The sequence below is a fragment of the Dendronephthya gigantea genome, unplaced genomic scaffold (assembly GCF_004324835.1).
Source record: "Dendronephthya gigantea isolate DGI-Jeju-01 unplaced genomic scaffold, DenGig_1.0 000023F, whole genome shotgun sequence".
NCBI classification, from domain to species: Eukaryota; Metazoa; Cnidaria; class Anthozoa; order Malacalcyonacea; family Nephtheidae; genus Dendronephthya; species Dendronephthya gigantea.
This window is the reverse complement of record NW_021163033.1, coordinates 1,821,797-1,835,315: the sequence shown is the minus strand read 5'-3', so window position 1 is coordinate 1,835,315 and position 13,519 is coordinate 1,821,797. Positions and strand designations below refer to the sequence as shown.

The following is a 13,519-nucleotide window of genomic DNA, read 5'->3' as shown; positions in this document are numbered from 1 at the left end:
ATTGTCAACCATGATGTCACCAGTCCGCACTCCACGTCGTTAGTTGCTGGCTCTCTGATTCCTTTATTCTGTTTTAAACAACAAAAGCTAACAGAAAACTATGGTTATGATGATATTATTTGCCTTATATTTTGACAAATTTACCAACCCTAGTCCACTGATAAATGAGTTTGAAACTTGTTTGAAACTAAGTTTTTTAAAAATAATAATCATTAATAAGGCAGAGAATAAAGACTGGAATGAGCTACTTCTATGCTATGGAACTGGAACAACGTGTGGTCTAGTTCCGGTCAAGGCAGGCTAGGCAGCCCAAAATGTCGGCCACCCAGCTTCGTTTAGCTTCGTGGATTTTAAAAGATCACTACGGTGAAATTGTAGCGAATGTGTGTTTGCAAATTTTGCGTAGCGGATGGGCAACCCTTGCAAGTATCATAAAGGAGACTGCTTTACCCATGTCAAAGGTAGAGTAAGTTTTTAATATCCTTTTGTGAGTTGTGGCTACCAATTTTATTCATTTTAAGCAACACTTGCTTCTTTAGTGCAATATATGAAGCCAGTGATGACCATAATTTAGGTTAATAGGTAAACGCATGGTAAGCAGGTTAACATATTACCTGAGCATACCTGTGTTCTTATTTTCTTGAAACTGTGTGCTTGTTTTAACAGCAATCTGCAGATTTATAATCTTGCAAATATATAGTGCTACATTTGCCTGCATTTAATTTTTTTCTTGCTAGATTAAGAGAGCGGTTTGTGTGTTGATTCAGCACAACATGGTGAAGTTCCAGAAGGGTGCAAGAGGCCAGATTATGTACAGTGCTCAAATTTCAAACATACTAGCAATTGTCCACTTCCCTAAGCTTGTTTACTGTGCAAAAACCGCATTTGGTAATGCTGCTGAACTTATCATCAAAGAACTGTTGTTGCATGGGAAGATGACCATGTCGTCGGTCGTCACAAATGTTACAAATCAATTGCTCGATCCAGCTTTGAACCAAGCAGAGGAAATAGATCAACATAATGTGGCTGATCAGTTTGTCAAACTCGTTGAGGAGCATTTGATAAAACGACACCTTGGTGATGATAAAGGCACAATAGATTCAAAAGAAGAACAAGATGCAAATCTTGGTATCAATAAACCAGAGAATGTGCAATATGATCTACCAGTAGGATATTTCAAATCAGGTATTTTCAAATTTGCACATCAGCTAAGTTAACATCTGTGTTGTTGGCACAATTACATACTTAGGTATGAATTACAGAATATTTTGAATGGTTTTTCCAGGCTCGGGTAAAAGGAAAGCTGGGCCATCTGATGGTGGACCCGCACCCAAAAAGCGAAAAAACTCAAGGTATGATAGAAATAGCCCCATTAAATAGACATCTTGAAGATGTTTTAACTTAATAATTAAACGAATCAGATTTTTAAAAGATTTGTTGATTCTTTTCTTTCAGTGAACAAGTTTCAGTAAACTTTGAGGTGAGCAGGTCTGCGCACAATAAGATCAGTCAGTATCATGGCAGAATTGTGCTAGGCCTATCGTCTGATTCAATCATAAAAAAGTATCTGGTAACTGGGAATAGAGGAGTTAATCTTTAGTCAAATGAGTAAATTAATATATTTGATCATTATGTGATATTTGATCAAGATATATTTGTGATAATTTTTTATTTAGGATTCTGGGATGCTTTGGCAAGTGAACATTATTCAATTCTATCATTGTTTTGTTAATGAGGTGAATTGTATTCTGGCGTTAATTACTTTATACAGAAGTGCTATATACATACATGCATGTCCATATGCCTGTTTTTAGGATTCAGGAGGATGGTATATATGTAGAGTTTTAATATCCTCGATATATTTTCTTGTCTTTGTACATGTGTTCGCTCATCAAATTCACTTCATATGTTTTTAGATGGTTGAAAATGCTGTAAAGAACAGGTTGGATGAGGTTGGTACATGGTTGTTATGGTTGTATATGGTGTTCCAATACTTACTGGATGAAAATGCAGTAATTCAGCACTCTGCAATTGTGTAATGATTTTGCAGTAATTAATCTATATCGGTTGATGCATATTTTATTTCAGTCAGCTGCAGAAATTGTGAAAGTCATGTTAAATTTAACAATATTATCAAGAGATTACTTCTCTCCAGAGACAAAACCTGTTTCAGTTAATGATGTAAGGAAAAGTTTGTTATATACATTTGTACATTTCCTTTGAAAATCTTTTAATTTATGTGTGTAGTTTGAACAACTGACGAAAACCGATTGTTCCACTCTTTAACTTGGTTCTTTGAAATTTCTGTAGATTGACCAGAGATTGAATGGGAGTTTGAATTTGGGTCGAAGTAAGATAACACAATATCTCAATTTGCTTCAGGATGATGAGGTACATAATATGTCAGAACTATATCCTCAAAGATGTGAAATGTTAAGTTAAAACCCTCGTACGAGATTTCCTATTGCTCTCATTGATTTTAGGTTGTATTTAGAATATCAGATCAATAAGCCATATATATGTGTACCAAATAGCATAGATCTATAGAAGTTTGATTTTGGTTTGGGTAAAAACAGCTTCATGGCTGGCACAAAACTGTTTGCATATCAGAATTTTGCATGTCAGTGCAGTATTCTAACACTATAAGATATTCATCTGCATTGTATGGTTCAAAAATCCTATGATTATACCTACTGCATAGTTCATTTTCCAACATTTACTGTTTGGCCAACTGTTCAATGCTTTCTGCATGTTTAACTGCTTTGCAGGTTGGTTTTGTTTCGAAAGTTGGTGAGAATGCTGGAGGAGTTTATGTTGTCAGTATCCTTTCATTGTTTTCATGCACCTGGTTTCAGTCATGACACCCGCTAGGAAGGAAATTTGAAATTTCTTGTGCCCTAGCCTGGCACGCACTCGACCATGGTCAAATACGCCTTTTTCCGGCGGACTCGACCATGGTCGAATACGCCGTTTTACCGCAGACTCGACTATGATCGAATACGCCGTTTCCGGCCGACTCGACCATGGTCGAATTAGTCGTTTTCCGGCGAACTCGACCATGGTCGAATTAGTCGTTTTCCGGCGAACTCGACCATGGTCGAATTAGTCGTTTTCCGGCGAATACGACCATGGTCGAATTAGTCGTTTTCCGGCGAATACGACCATGGTCGAAGTAGTCGTTTTCCGGCGAATACGACCATGGTTGAATTAGTCGTTTTCCGGCCAACTCGACCATGGTCGAATTAGTCGTTTTCCGGCGAATACGACCATGGTCGAATTAGTCGTTTTCCGGCGAATACGACCATGGTCGAAGTAGTCGTTTTCCGGCGAATACGACCATGGTTGAATTAGTCGTTTTCCGGTGAACTCGACCATGGTCGAATACGCCGTTTTCCGGCGAACTCGACCATGGTCGAATTAGTCGTTTTCCGGCGAATACGACCATGGTCGAATTAGTCGTTTTCCGGCGAATACGACCATGGCCGAATTAGTCGTTTTCCGGCCAACTCGACCATGGTCGAATTAGTCGTTTTCCGGCGAACTTGATCATGGTCGAATTAGTCGTTTTCCGGCGAACTCGACCATGGTCGAATTAGTCGTTTTCCGGCGAACTCGACCATGGTTGAATTAGTCGTTTTCCGGCGAATACGACCATGGTCGAATTAGTCGTTTTCCGGCCAACTCAACCATGGTCGAATTAGTCGTTTTCCGGCGAATACGACCATGGCCGAATTAGTCGTTTTCCGGCCAACTCGACCATGGTCGAATTAGTCGTTTTCCGGCGAACTTGATCATGGTCGAATTAGTCGTTTTCCGGCACTGAACTCGACCATGGTCGAATTAGTCGTTTTCCGGCGAACTCGACCATGGTTGAATTAGTCGTTTTCCGGCGAATACGACCATGGTCGAATTAGTCGTTTTCCGGCGAATACGACCATGGCCGAATTAGTCGTTTTCCGGCCAACTCGACAATGGTCGAATTAGTCGTTTTCCGGCGAATACGACCATGGTCGAATTAGTCGTTTTCCGGCGAATACGACCATGGTCGAATTACTCGTTTTCCGGCGAATACGACCATGGTCGAAGTAGTCGTTTTCCGGCGAATACGACCATGGTTGAATTAGTCGTTTTCCGGTGAACTCGACCATGGTCGAATACGCCGTTTTCCGGCGAACTCGACCATGGTCGAATTAGTCGTTTTCCGGCGAATACGACCATGGTCGAATTAGTCGTTTTCCGGCGAATACGACCATGGCCGAATTAGTCGTTTTCCGGCCAACTCGATCATGGTCGAATTAGTCGTTTTCCGGCGAACTTGATCATGGTCGAATTAGTCGTTTTCCGGCAAACTCGACCATGGTCGAATTAGTCGTTTTCCGGCGAACTCGACCATGGTTGAATTAGTCGTTTTCCGGCGAATACGACCATGGTCGAATTAGTCGTTTTCCGGCGAACTCGACCATGGTTGAATTAGTCGTTTTCCGGCGAACTCGACCATGGTCGAATTAGTCGTTTTCCGGCGAATACGACCATGGTCGAATTAGTCGTTTTCCGGCGAATACGACCATGGCCGAATTAGTCGTTTTCCGGCCAACTCGACCATGGTCGAATTAGTCGTTTTCCGGCGAACTTGATCATGGTCGAATTAGTCGTTTTCCGGCGAACTCGACCATGGTCGAATTAGTCGTTTTCCGGCGAACTCGACCATGGTTGAATTAGTCGTTTTCCGGCGAATACGACCATGGTCGAATTAGTCGTTTTCCGGCGAACTCGATCATGGTTGAATTAGTCGTTTTCCGGCCAACTCGACCATGGTCGAATTAGTCGTTTTCCGGCGAACTCGACCATGGTCGAATTAGTCGTTTTCCGGCGAATACGACCATGGTCGAATTAGTCGTTTTCCGGCGAATACGACCATGGTCGAATTAGTCGTTTTCCGGCGAACTCGACCATGGTCGAATTAGTCGTTTTCCGGGAGACTCGACCATGGTCGAGTACGTCGTTTTCCGGCAGACTCGACCTTAGCCGAATACGCCGTTTTCCGGCAGACTCGCCGAGAAGTATGTGTGTCCAGTTATAACACTCTGTATTGCGACTGTGCGTCCGTTACTGACCGTAGTATATGAAACTGGACACATACTTCTGGTGAAAAATATAACACTGAAACTTGCGAATAACACTACCGTAATATAATTGACGCTGAACACACGTACTCGGATCTATTCCCTCCCCCACCTTCGTAGGTAGGCCAGGCTCGTACTCAACACCGCTATTTTTTCAACAAAAGCACAACGTTTTTCACTAACTCTGTTTAAAGATATCAAAAAATCCGTGGAAGCTGTTTGTTTACAAAGTATTGAATCAGTTATTCGCGAAAGGTCAGCCCATCTTTTTTAAACCCTTGATTATCACAGTCTTGATTATCACAGTATCAAACCCTTGATAGTCACATCGAGATGGATATGCTATGAAAATGGTCCTTATTCACTTAGATGCGGTTCAAAGTCTTTACGAATTTTCAACCTGTTAAGAATTAAACGCCACTTGGAGCAAAAACAGGTGTGATTTAAACGTTTTTAGATTTCAATCATTTTTAATCTCTGTTTCATCCTAATCTTCAGAAATAATGCGATGGAATTTCCATCGCATTAATCATGGAATCGCCACATCAAGATTGAGGTTCTCCACTCGATGAGTTTGAGTCTTTTTGACTACAGTGAGCGAGTTGTACGACTGAGCTTTTAGAATAAAAGGCGTTCGCGTACGTGGCTAGAATTGTCTTCTAATATATAATATAATTGCTTCAGGTGGAAGATCTCATAATGGTGCCCTCTAAGGAAGCCAAGGAACGTTTATACAACTTGTTGTCCGAAAAGTTCATAAATTTGCAGGTAACAATAACAGAAAAGATGATGACAGAGAAAAGAGCAGGAGATCTGTTACACGAAAATGAGGCTACTCAGGTTTTCTATTGCCAAAACCGCCATTTGTGTATTTTAAAAGTTTTGATTGAAAGAAACTTTGTTTTTTGGTAGCTCGAAAGAGTTAGATTGAACACGATTTGGAAATTCGGGAAAAGGTCCGCTAGTTTCGCTTTCGTGTACCTCCTAAGAGGCCTCTTGCTCTTTTTCGTATAGGTCTATACACTCTGTACAGAGTTTATTTATTATTTAGAACTTGGGATTTACGAATGCAAATTTTCAATTGTGAAAATAGGAACTTTGACTGCGTAAACAGGCCCTCATCGACGTCTATATTGTTCTAGGAAGTTCCACGCGCGACTGATTACGCCCCCTCGAGGACATTCTATTTATTTTCTGTGAACGTATCTCAAGTGTGTCGCATGCTTCTTGATAGAAGTTATAAGGTATTTGTTATGTACTTATGTATGGTATTTACAATCTAGGACCACTGATCTCATAATACACTGGACATAGCAAAACCACTGATCTTATTATACACTGGACATAGCAAAACCACTGATCTCATTTGTACACTGGACATACAAGTATACCTATCAAAAAATGAATGAACTTTGTTAGGGGTTGCTTGCATCAGGCTCCAAAGCAACCACGTCCCCAGGCTCAGTGTGTTGATTGGCCAGAAAGTTCACTACTTCTTTCATCTCTAGACCGTGGGTAATCTGATGTGTCGTCGCAATCACGAGACAGAAGAACAAAAGTATGATAATTATTATTGATCAAGGCGTGGCTTATCAAGAATATAGGGTAAGCTATCTCATTGTGTCCATATAGGCGTCTGGTAGAAAAGTCTGAGAAAATCAATTCAACAATCTTGGCGCTGAAAACGCAAGGCATGGATGATGATTCACCAGCAGTTCAGGAGGTGAAAGAGATGATGACAAATCAAGAAACACAACAGCTTGCCAAGCTTCAAACTGTTGTATCCAAGTGAGTACTTGATAGCATTGGCTAGATTACATTTGCCCAAAACTGATGACTACAACTTCTGTGGTAATGATTACAACTACAATTAATATCCAACCATACCAACTGTTGAACACTTTGATATATTTGCACATGAGAGTTAGTCTCAAGATGGGTACCCCACAGAAATTGGTGGGGCTAAGGGGAAGTGAGCTTAGGTAATGCCAAAGGTGGATGAGAAACTTTCACAAGCAGCAAAAGCTTGGAGGTTTTTGGTACCTTTAGGAGATATATGAGAGTTCCAGCCAGGAAACATGTGTAAACACTGTACACTTTTTGGTGTAGATTGGAACAAGGTGAACTCCAAGTTGCTGATACAATATTGACATTCACACAATTCTTGGCACTAAGCAGCTAAGTAATAATTGTGGAAGGAACAAATTCTATTTTCTTAAAAATTGTAAATAATATTTATTCATGCAGATTAATGGCAATCAGCATTCTAAGCAATTCTCTTTTGTCTCATCTATGTTTTACAGCAGTCACTATTTTCTTTCCAAGTACTTTGACCATCATCATAAACTTCCTAGAAACACAAAGATCAAATTATATCTTTTGATTTTCAAATGTAGTTGGTCTCTGCAAGGCCAACAAAATGGAAGTGGTAAGGGAGAAATAATTGCATACTAGTATTGATATACAAGTAAACTCCTGGATTGATAAGTATAGAAATCAAATTGTGGTAACCTTCTTCCATATTGGCACAGTTGCCTTCAGTGTGTCAATGCAATACTGGACTGCCTCTAGTGACTCTTTGCGGTGTACTGATGAGATAGCGATCACCACACTTGCCTCGGAAATTGGAACTAGTCTGTAAAACAAAGGTAGAAATGAATATTCAATAGTTTGTGTGTAGACCTTACACATATTAGTTTCATAGATAATGCATACCCAATTCGGTGCACAATTGCAATTTTTAAGACATTCCATTTCTTGTGAATATCTTGACAAATTTTTGCAAGCTCCTTTTTTGCCATGGGTTCATAAGCTTCATATTCTAGCCTCACTACTCTCTTGCCATTAAAGGTGTCTCTGGTTGTGCCTGAGGTAATAAACAAGTGTAATATTAAACAGAGATCATGAAGGAAACACTATGAAATTCCTTGACTCTGTTGAAGTTTCTGCCATTTAAAATACACCAGTTTGGCATATTTCACAGATTAACAAATAGCTGTAAGATTGGATTTACCTACAAATATTGATGTAGCACCTGCAGAAGGACTGCCTACCAGGGAGGATGTCTCTGCAATGGAGATTGCATTCTCTGTGATTTTGATAAAATCTGATTCCATGATTGAAGTCTGAGTTTAGATATTGCTTCTTCTTTGCAACTGACAGCTAAGAAGCTCAATTTATGCTGTATATTTTCAACCTCCACTGAGTGGTGGGATGACAGCTATTTCATCCGAATCATTCAAGTTTATTTCTTCCACAAGATCAATATACGTCTCATTCAAAGCAAGCATAAGACATGATGAAAGTGGTTTCAGGCTGCAAAGGTAATCAAAAGTAATTTGTTTGATCTTTGAATAAATTCATGTTTAGGTAAATGGCTTAAAATCCATGTCAGGCACACACTGACTTAATTATCAAGCCATGGAGCACTGTGACACTAAATTATCAGCAAAGCCCTCGATTGGGAGGGCAAAGTGGCACTGTGGGATCCATAGTGTAATAATATCTATCACTTGTGTTACATGTGATTTTGCATAGACCAGGTGGTGATTTAGTAAAAATAAACCTTTATCATCACCTTGGCCAATTACAAATGATTTCTTCCAAAATAAAACGACCTTTGACCCTTCTTGGCAAGCGAAGCACTCCTGCACCTGTATTTGCAAGTTCTTTAGCTTTAGCAAATAGCAAAATATTCACCTGAAGACAAACACAGTAAAATAGTACCATTAGAGAACACCAGTACCATTAGAGCACACCAGAACCATCTTACTATGATTGTAGATAAGTCAAATATTGGACTATCAAAAACAATTGAATAAGGTGACAACATTTTCCTGTTCAAAAAGTAGGCTAAAATATATATAGTATGAAAGTGATGCTTAGTGGTTAAGACATAAGTAAAAACCCTCATGAGTGCTGACAGTGCTATTATGCTGATTTCAAAAACATGAATATTAGTCATTAGACATTTGTCTGAATTGAGTAACTTTTCAGCTTATGTGAGTTACGTCCTAATCGGTCCTATGGAGTGAAAGCAATCAGGCAAAATGAATACCTCAACTTTTCCGGAATGGCGATCTTCGTCCATAAATTTCTGCAAAAACCATTATATCGGTAATTTTTCTCCAAGGTTTGCGAGTTGTTAATATTTCACTGATTTGGAATCCGCTCGGTCCAGCCTCCCAAAATTTTTAGCCTTCCGTAATTTTGGCTCGAAATTCAAAATTTCGCTAATTCTGCCCTCGCTTCGTCTCAAAATCTAGGTATCTGAGTTGGTTTATTGCAAAATTACAACTATGGCATGTGGCAGAGAGATGGGCCCGTCGCGTTTTTGTACATTCATTGCCGGAAGTTGGAATAAATCGTGTGGAACTTTGGAGCTCCGAAAGGCGAAATCTAGCCTTGTCCGTCGGCAACTGCTTATTCAAAATGGTGGGGAAGATAACTATAGACAGACTTGTAAACAATTGCTTCAAAGGTTTGTGAATATTTACAGTATTGCTGTACAATCGTTAGGATTTTTTGGTACAAAATAATATTCGAATTATTTAATTTGATACATTATAAGGTGTTCTTTTTTAGTAGGTTGAGTATTACACGAAGTATTTGTGTTCGACGATAATGTTAATCCACTGAACTAAATTTCCAATAGAGCTCAGTGTGATAATCAGACGATAATGTCTTCCACTGATCTATTTATGATTTATGTAGTAAAAGCTCACAAATTTCGAGTTTTGGTAATCGTTGCTTTCTTGCACAATTTATGCCTACTGAAATGACAGTGTTCTTTTCATTTATCACTATATGCAAAATTTGTTGGCATTTCCAGCTATTGCCTCCTTTGCCTTTACTTTGTTTGAGGAAAGAGGAGTAAAATCGAACGACACAGCTCTAAAAAGAGCATCTTATAACGAGAAAAACTATCGCTGCCACGCTGCGCACTAAAGTTTGTTTGTTTGCAAATTGTTTCAAAAGTGTGGAAAATATAGTCGGTGCGCCTGCGATGCGATTGTATCACTCGACGTGAACATTTTGAAGTCCATTGAAAGTTTGAAGCAAAACCGTGCACTGCTCTTATCAGTTTTGCTTGGATTTATACAAGCTTTACTGTGGGATCAGAATTTAGTCTATGACTGAAAAAAAATATCGTAAGCGGTACATGTCGCAGTGCTCGGAAGCTTTTGTGCAGTTGGATAATGCTTTTCTGACCGCTTTCTAAAGAACGAAGCTATGCTATTGGTTGAGACAGAAATGTATTGTAAAGTTCAGCCAATGAAAATCATTCTTGCGAGGAGCTGCGACCCTACCCTCGTAAGGCCCTCGTATTTTATTCATGACGTTACAAATAAATCTGTCATCATGCAGGCGCCATCTTGGTTGACATTTTTATATTATAATTTGTCAGTTCTTTTCAAGAGAACAAACTAAGCACCAATAGTTGTTTTTTTTATTAAGTAACTGCTTACCATATCTATTATAATATTGGGTGAATCTTTAAAATGTAATATTAAAATACAGCAACAATATTTTAATTATGATTCGTGATCATGTCTTGAAAGATAAATCAAGATGGCGAAATATGCTAAGACTCGTTGTCTACTTTGGCTGTTTTCTTGTCAATTTTTTTTATTTTCTCAAAGTTTTACTATAAATTAACATGCCATATGATTATTATGATCTAATCAAGCCACGCAGGTGGTTTCAGTTTAATCAAATTGCCGTGGCTTTCAGTACAAACATTAATCGAGGATGCCGCTTGCAGATTACATCGCTAAAGTTAAGGAGTATGTAATTCCGAAAAGATTTGGCATCGTCGCCTATGTTTGTATTATTTTACACTTTAATGCTGGGTTGTTGATTTTTGGTGCTACGACGGAATTATGGGTGCGCGAAGGCCGGAAATTTACTTGTTCTTTCGGCCATAAAACTACGGAAGCCTACCAGAAGCAGGTCGTGCAGACGTGTTTATCAAAATATCGCACAGCTTACAACTCTCCTTTACCACTCTACCAATTTGTCTCGTTGAGTTTTGGTTGCGCGGTTATTTTGAGTTTAGTCTACTCGCTGATTGTTCAGAGACGGGTCAATGAAATAGAAACAAACCTGAAACAAACTGGTGATGAAGATTTGGATGAAGACGTACGACAGCACTGGGAGACTGTTTACATTTTCTTCTTTTATTTCAACCACCTCTTTCTGCTTTCAATTTTTGGGATTATTCTAACGATCTTGCAACACACATATTTTTTTCCCAATGCCATTAGTTTTAAGTCGAAGTACACATGTATTTTACCACCCTTTTATGCGCAGGATATCAAGGCTGGGCAACACGTTAACATCAGTTCACTTCTTATTCAATGCGAGAACCCGACTTCATTCGAGAGATGGATTTGGGGCATATTGGTTTCCATAGTAAACCTGATGTTCTCTTTTGTCCTGCTTGGGGAAGTATTTTATCTTTGCCAACGTTGGAAAATCTTTCAATTTCATCGTACGGTGGCTTGGGATTCTGATGAAGGATTTGTGATCGACTACTTTTTGCGCAAGCCATATATATCTTGCGAGAAAGGTATCGAAATATACAAGAAATCAGTCTTGAACCGCGAGAAGAGGACAGGTTTGGGTAACCTGTACGTCGACGTTGTAGCCCAGAATGATCGATCACCTCCTGGATTTTCTCAGCAGATGAGCACGAGCACAGAAGATGTCCTCAAAGGCAATGCTAAGCTCCCTCCAAATGCGGTTCGTTTAGAGACGGTTAAAGATCTATTTTCGCCAAACAAAGACACCAAGGGCGAATTCCCGCTGACTATTTTGGTGATAGGACAGCCCGGTATTGGAAAATCATCTTTGGCCGAAAAGGTAATGGCAGATTGGGCAAACGAAATCGACGGTTATTATCGGGATAAGATAGTCTTTCTTATCAATTTCACCTTGTTTGTGGGGAAAAAGAATGAAAATTTTACCCTCAAGCAGTTTCTCCAGTTGGGAACGCGTCTGAGCAATCGTAAGTTTCAAAGTATTTATAAAAAAGTTGTGGAAAAACCATCCAAAGTAATTCTTATTTTTGATGCTTACGATGAATTTTGCGGTGACGCCTTCAGTAACTTTCAGGACTCTTCAGAGATAGTTGACGACCTTGATAAACCCATGCCTATCGTGGATTTATTCATTAAACTGGTCTTGGGTGATATGTTGAAAGGAGCAACTGTTTTGGTCACGACGCGTCCAACCACCGATCATTTCTATGCGGAAATAAATTTTGATCGAAAAGTGGATATCGTTGGTTTCACCTTGGAGAAAGTTGAAGATTTTGTCAAGAGATTCTGTGACGAAGTAAATCGGGGCGATCTCGAGGAGATCATATTGAACCACATAAAATCTTCCTCGGATCTGTCAAACTCGTGTAGTATTCCAGTAAACTGTCACATTGTATGTAGCACGTTGTCGGCACATGTACGTGATCCAGGTGCATCACTCCCGGCAACGTTGACCGAACTTTACCAGAGTGCTCTGGATCCCTGTGAGGGAAGGCGTTTGACAAATGCATACATGCAAAATTACATAAAGCTTTATTTTGAAAAGGTTGCTCAAACACAAAAAACATGATTTCCTCCCAAGGCAGCGACGAACAAATGGCTACGCGATAAATAGAATGCAAAGCAAAGGACTATATTATATGTATATATCATGAGTATAAAAGATTATTTACAAATATGAATGTAAGAAAATTTAGGAAAAGAGAGAAACTTTTTTTAAATGTTGTCGTTGTTATCCGCATTTCGTAAACTATATAAACAGCAATAACACGGCAGACACATACTACTCGTTATGTTTTACGTCTTGTAGGTTAGGTGATTTGTCACTCAGGGGCCGGTTGTTCAAAGCTAGGTTAGCGCTAACCCTGGGTTAAATCTTACTCCGCTGTTTTGTTTTATATGCTTCTGCACCGCTTTTTTTTCAAGACTTTACAAAATAAGACTTCTAATGATGCACAAAATATTTATGAAAAAACATGTTTAGCTTCATAAACAAGCGATTAAAAAGATTGATGTGAAAATTTTAGTTAACCCTGGGTTAAGCTAACCAGCTTTTGAACAGCGCCTGGTCTCAATTAATGGTCTCAATCGTTAAACTCGCGTAAGTTTTCGGAAGGTGCGGAGAAACTTCAATTTTATAACAAATTCATAAAACATTCCGATCACGGATAAATAATACGCACAATTTACATTAGACTAGACAATCATATGCTAAAATGCATCCGCGCTGTACTGATTTACAAGATTGCCATGCAGCAGTTCGCTCAACGAAGAGAACAAGTTGCATTATTATATACCACTTGTCAAAGTTTGGTGTTCGTAGCGTTTCATTGGTCGAAAGCGAATCACGCGAGA

General features: G+C 39.3%; 4 protein-coding genes across 5 annotated transcripts; 2 read left to right on the top strand and 2 right to left on the bottom strand.

The window, feature by feature from the left end:
• The first annotated feature begins 311 nt into the window (after window positions 1-311).
• LOC114522518 (DNA-directed RNA polymerase III subunit RPC3-like) lies at window positions 312-7,391 on the top strand. The gene is made up of 16 exons (XM_028543222.1): window positions 312-461; window positions 738-1,185; window positions 1,286-1,352; window positions 1,456-1,480; window positions 1,677-1,736; window positions 1,917-1,952; window positions 2,089-2,181; window positions 2,311-2,391; window positions 2,769-2,820; window positions 5,318-5,378; window positions 5,493-5,559; window positions 5,808-5,891; window positions 6,266-6,367; window positions 6,632-6,681; window positions 6,756-6,911; window positions 7,233-7,391. The coding sequence occupies exons 1-16, from the start codon at window positions 315-317 to the stop codon at window positions 7,303-7,305; spliced, it is 1,602 nt and encodes a 533-aa protein (XP_028399023.1). The 5' UTR covers window positions 312-314; the 3' UTR covers window positions 7,306-7,391.
• LOC114522519 (molybdopterin synthase catalytic subunit-like) lies at window positions 7,355-8,901 on the bottom strand. 2 transcript variants are annotated; one of them, XM_028543224.1, is made up of 5 exons: window positions 8,823-8,901; window positions 8,137-8,190; window positions 7,839-7,989; window positions 7,635-7,758; window positions 7,355-7,473 (listed from the first exon to the last, which is right to left on the bottom strand). In XM_028543224.1, the coding sequence occupies exons 1-5, from the start codon at window positions 8,869-8,871 to the stop codon at window positions 7,414-7,416; spliced, it is 438 nt and encodes a 145-aa protein (XP_028399025.1). In that variant the 5' UTR covers window positions 8,872-8,901; the 3' UTR covers window positions 7,355-7,413. The 2 variants fall into 2 exon arrangements, with proteins under 2 accessions (XP_028399025.1, XP_028399024.1); XM_028543223.1 differs by lacking the exon at window positions 8,823-8,901 and having other exon boundaries at window positions 7,360-7,473; window positions 8,137-8,263.
• LOC114522680 (molybdopterin synthase sulfur carrier subunit-like) lies at window positions 8,300-9,379 on the bottom strand. The gene is made up of 3 exons (XM_028543418.1): window positions 9,181-9,379; window positions 8,701-8,822; window positions 8,300-8,438 (listed from the first exon to the last, which is right to left on the bottom strand). Exons 1-3 carry the CDS (start codon window positions 9,211-9,213, stop codon window positions 8,315-8,317), a joined length of 279 nt encoding a protein of 92 aa, XP_028399219.1. The 5' UTR covers window positions 9,214-9,379; the 3' UTR covers window positions 8,300-8,314.
• Window positions 9,380-10,901: 1,522 nt separating this feature from the next.
• On the top strand, window positions 10,902-12,259 carry LOC114522618. The gene is made up of 2 exons (XM_028543352.1): window positions 10,902-12,132; window positions 12,240-12,259. Exons 1-2 carry the CDS (start codon window positions 11,547-11,549, stop codon window positions 12,257-12,259), a joined length of 606 nt encoding a protein of 201 aa, XP_028399153.1. The 5' UTR covers window positions 10,902-11,546.
• Window positions 12,260-13,519: the final 1,260 nt, after the last annotated feature.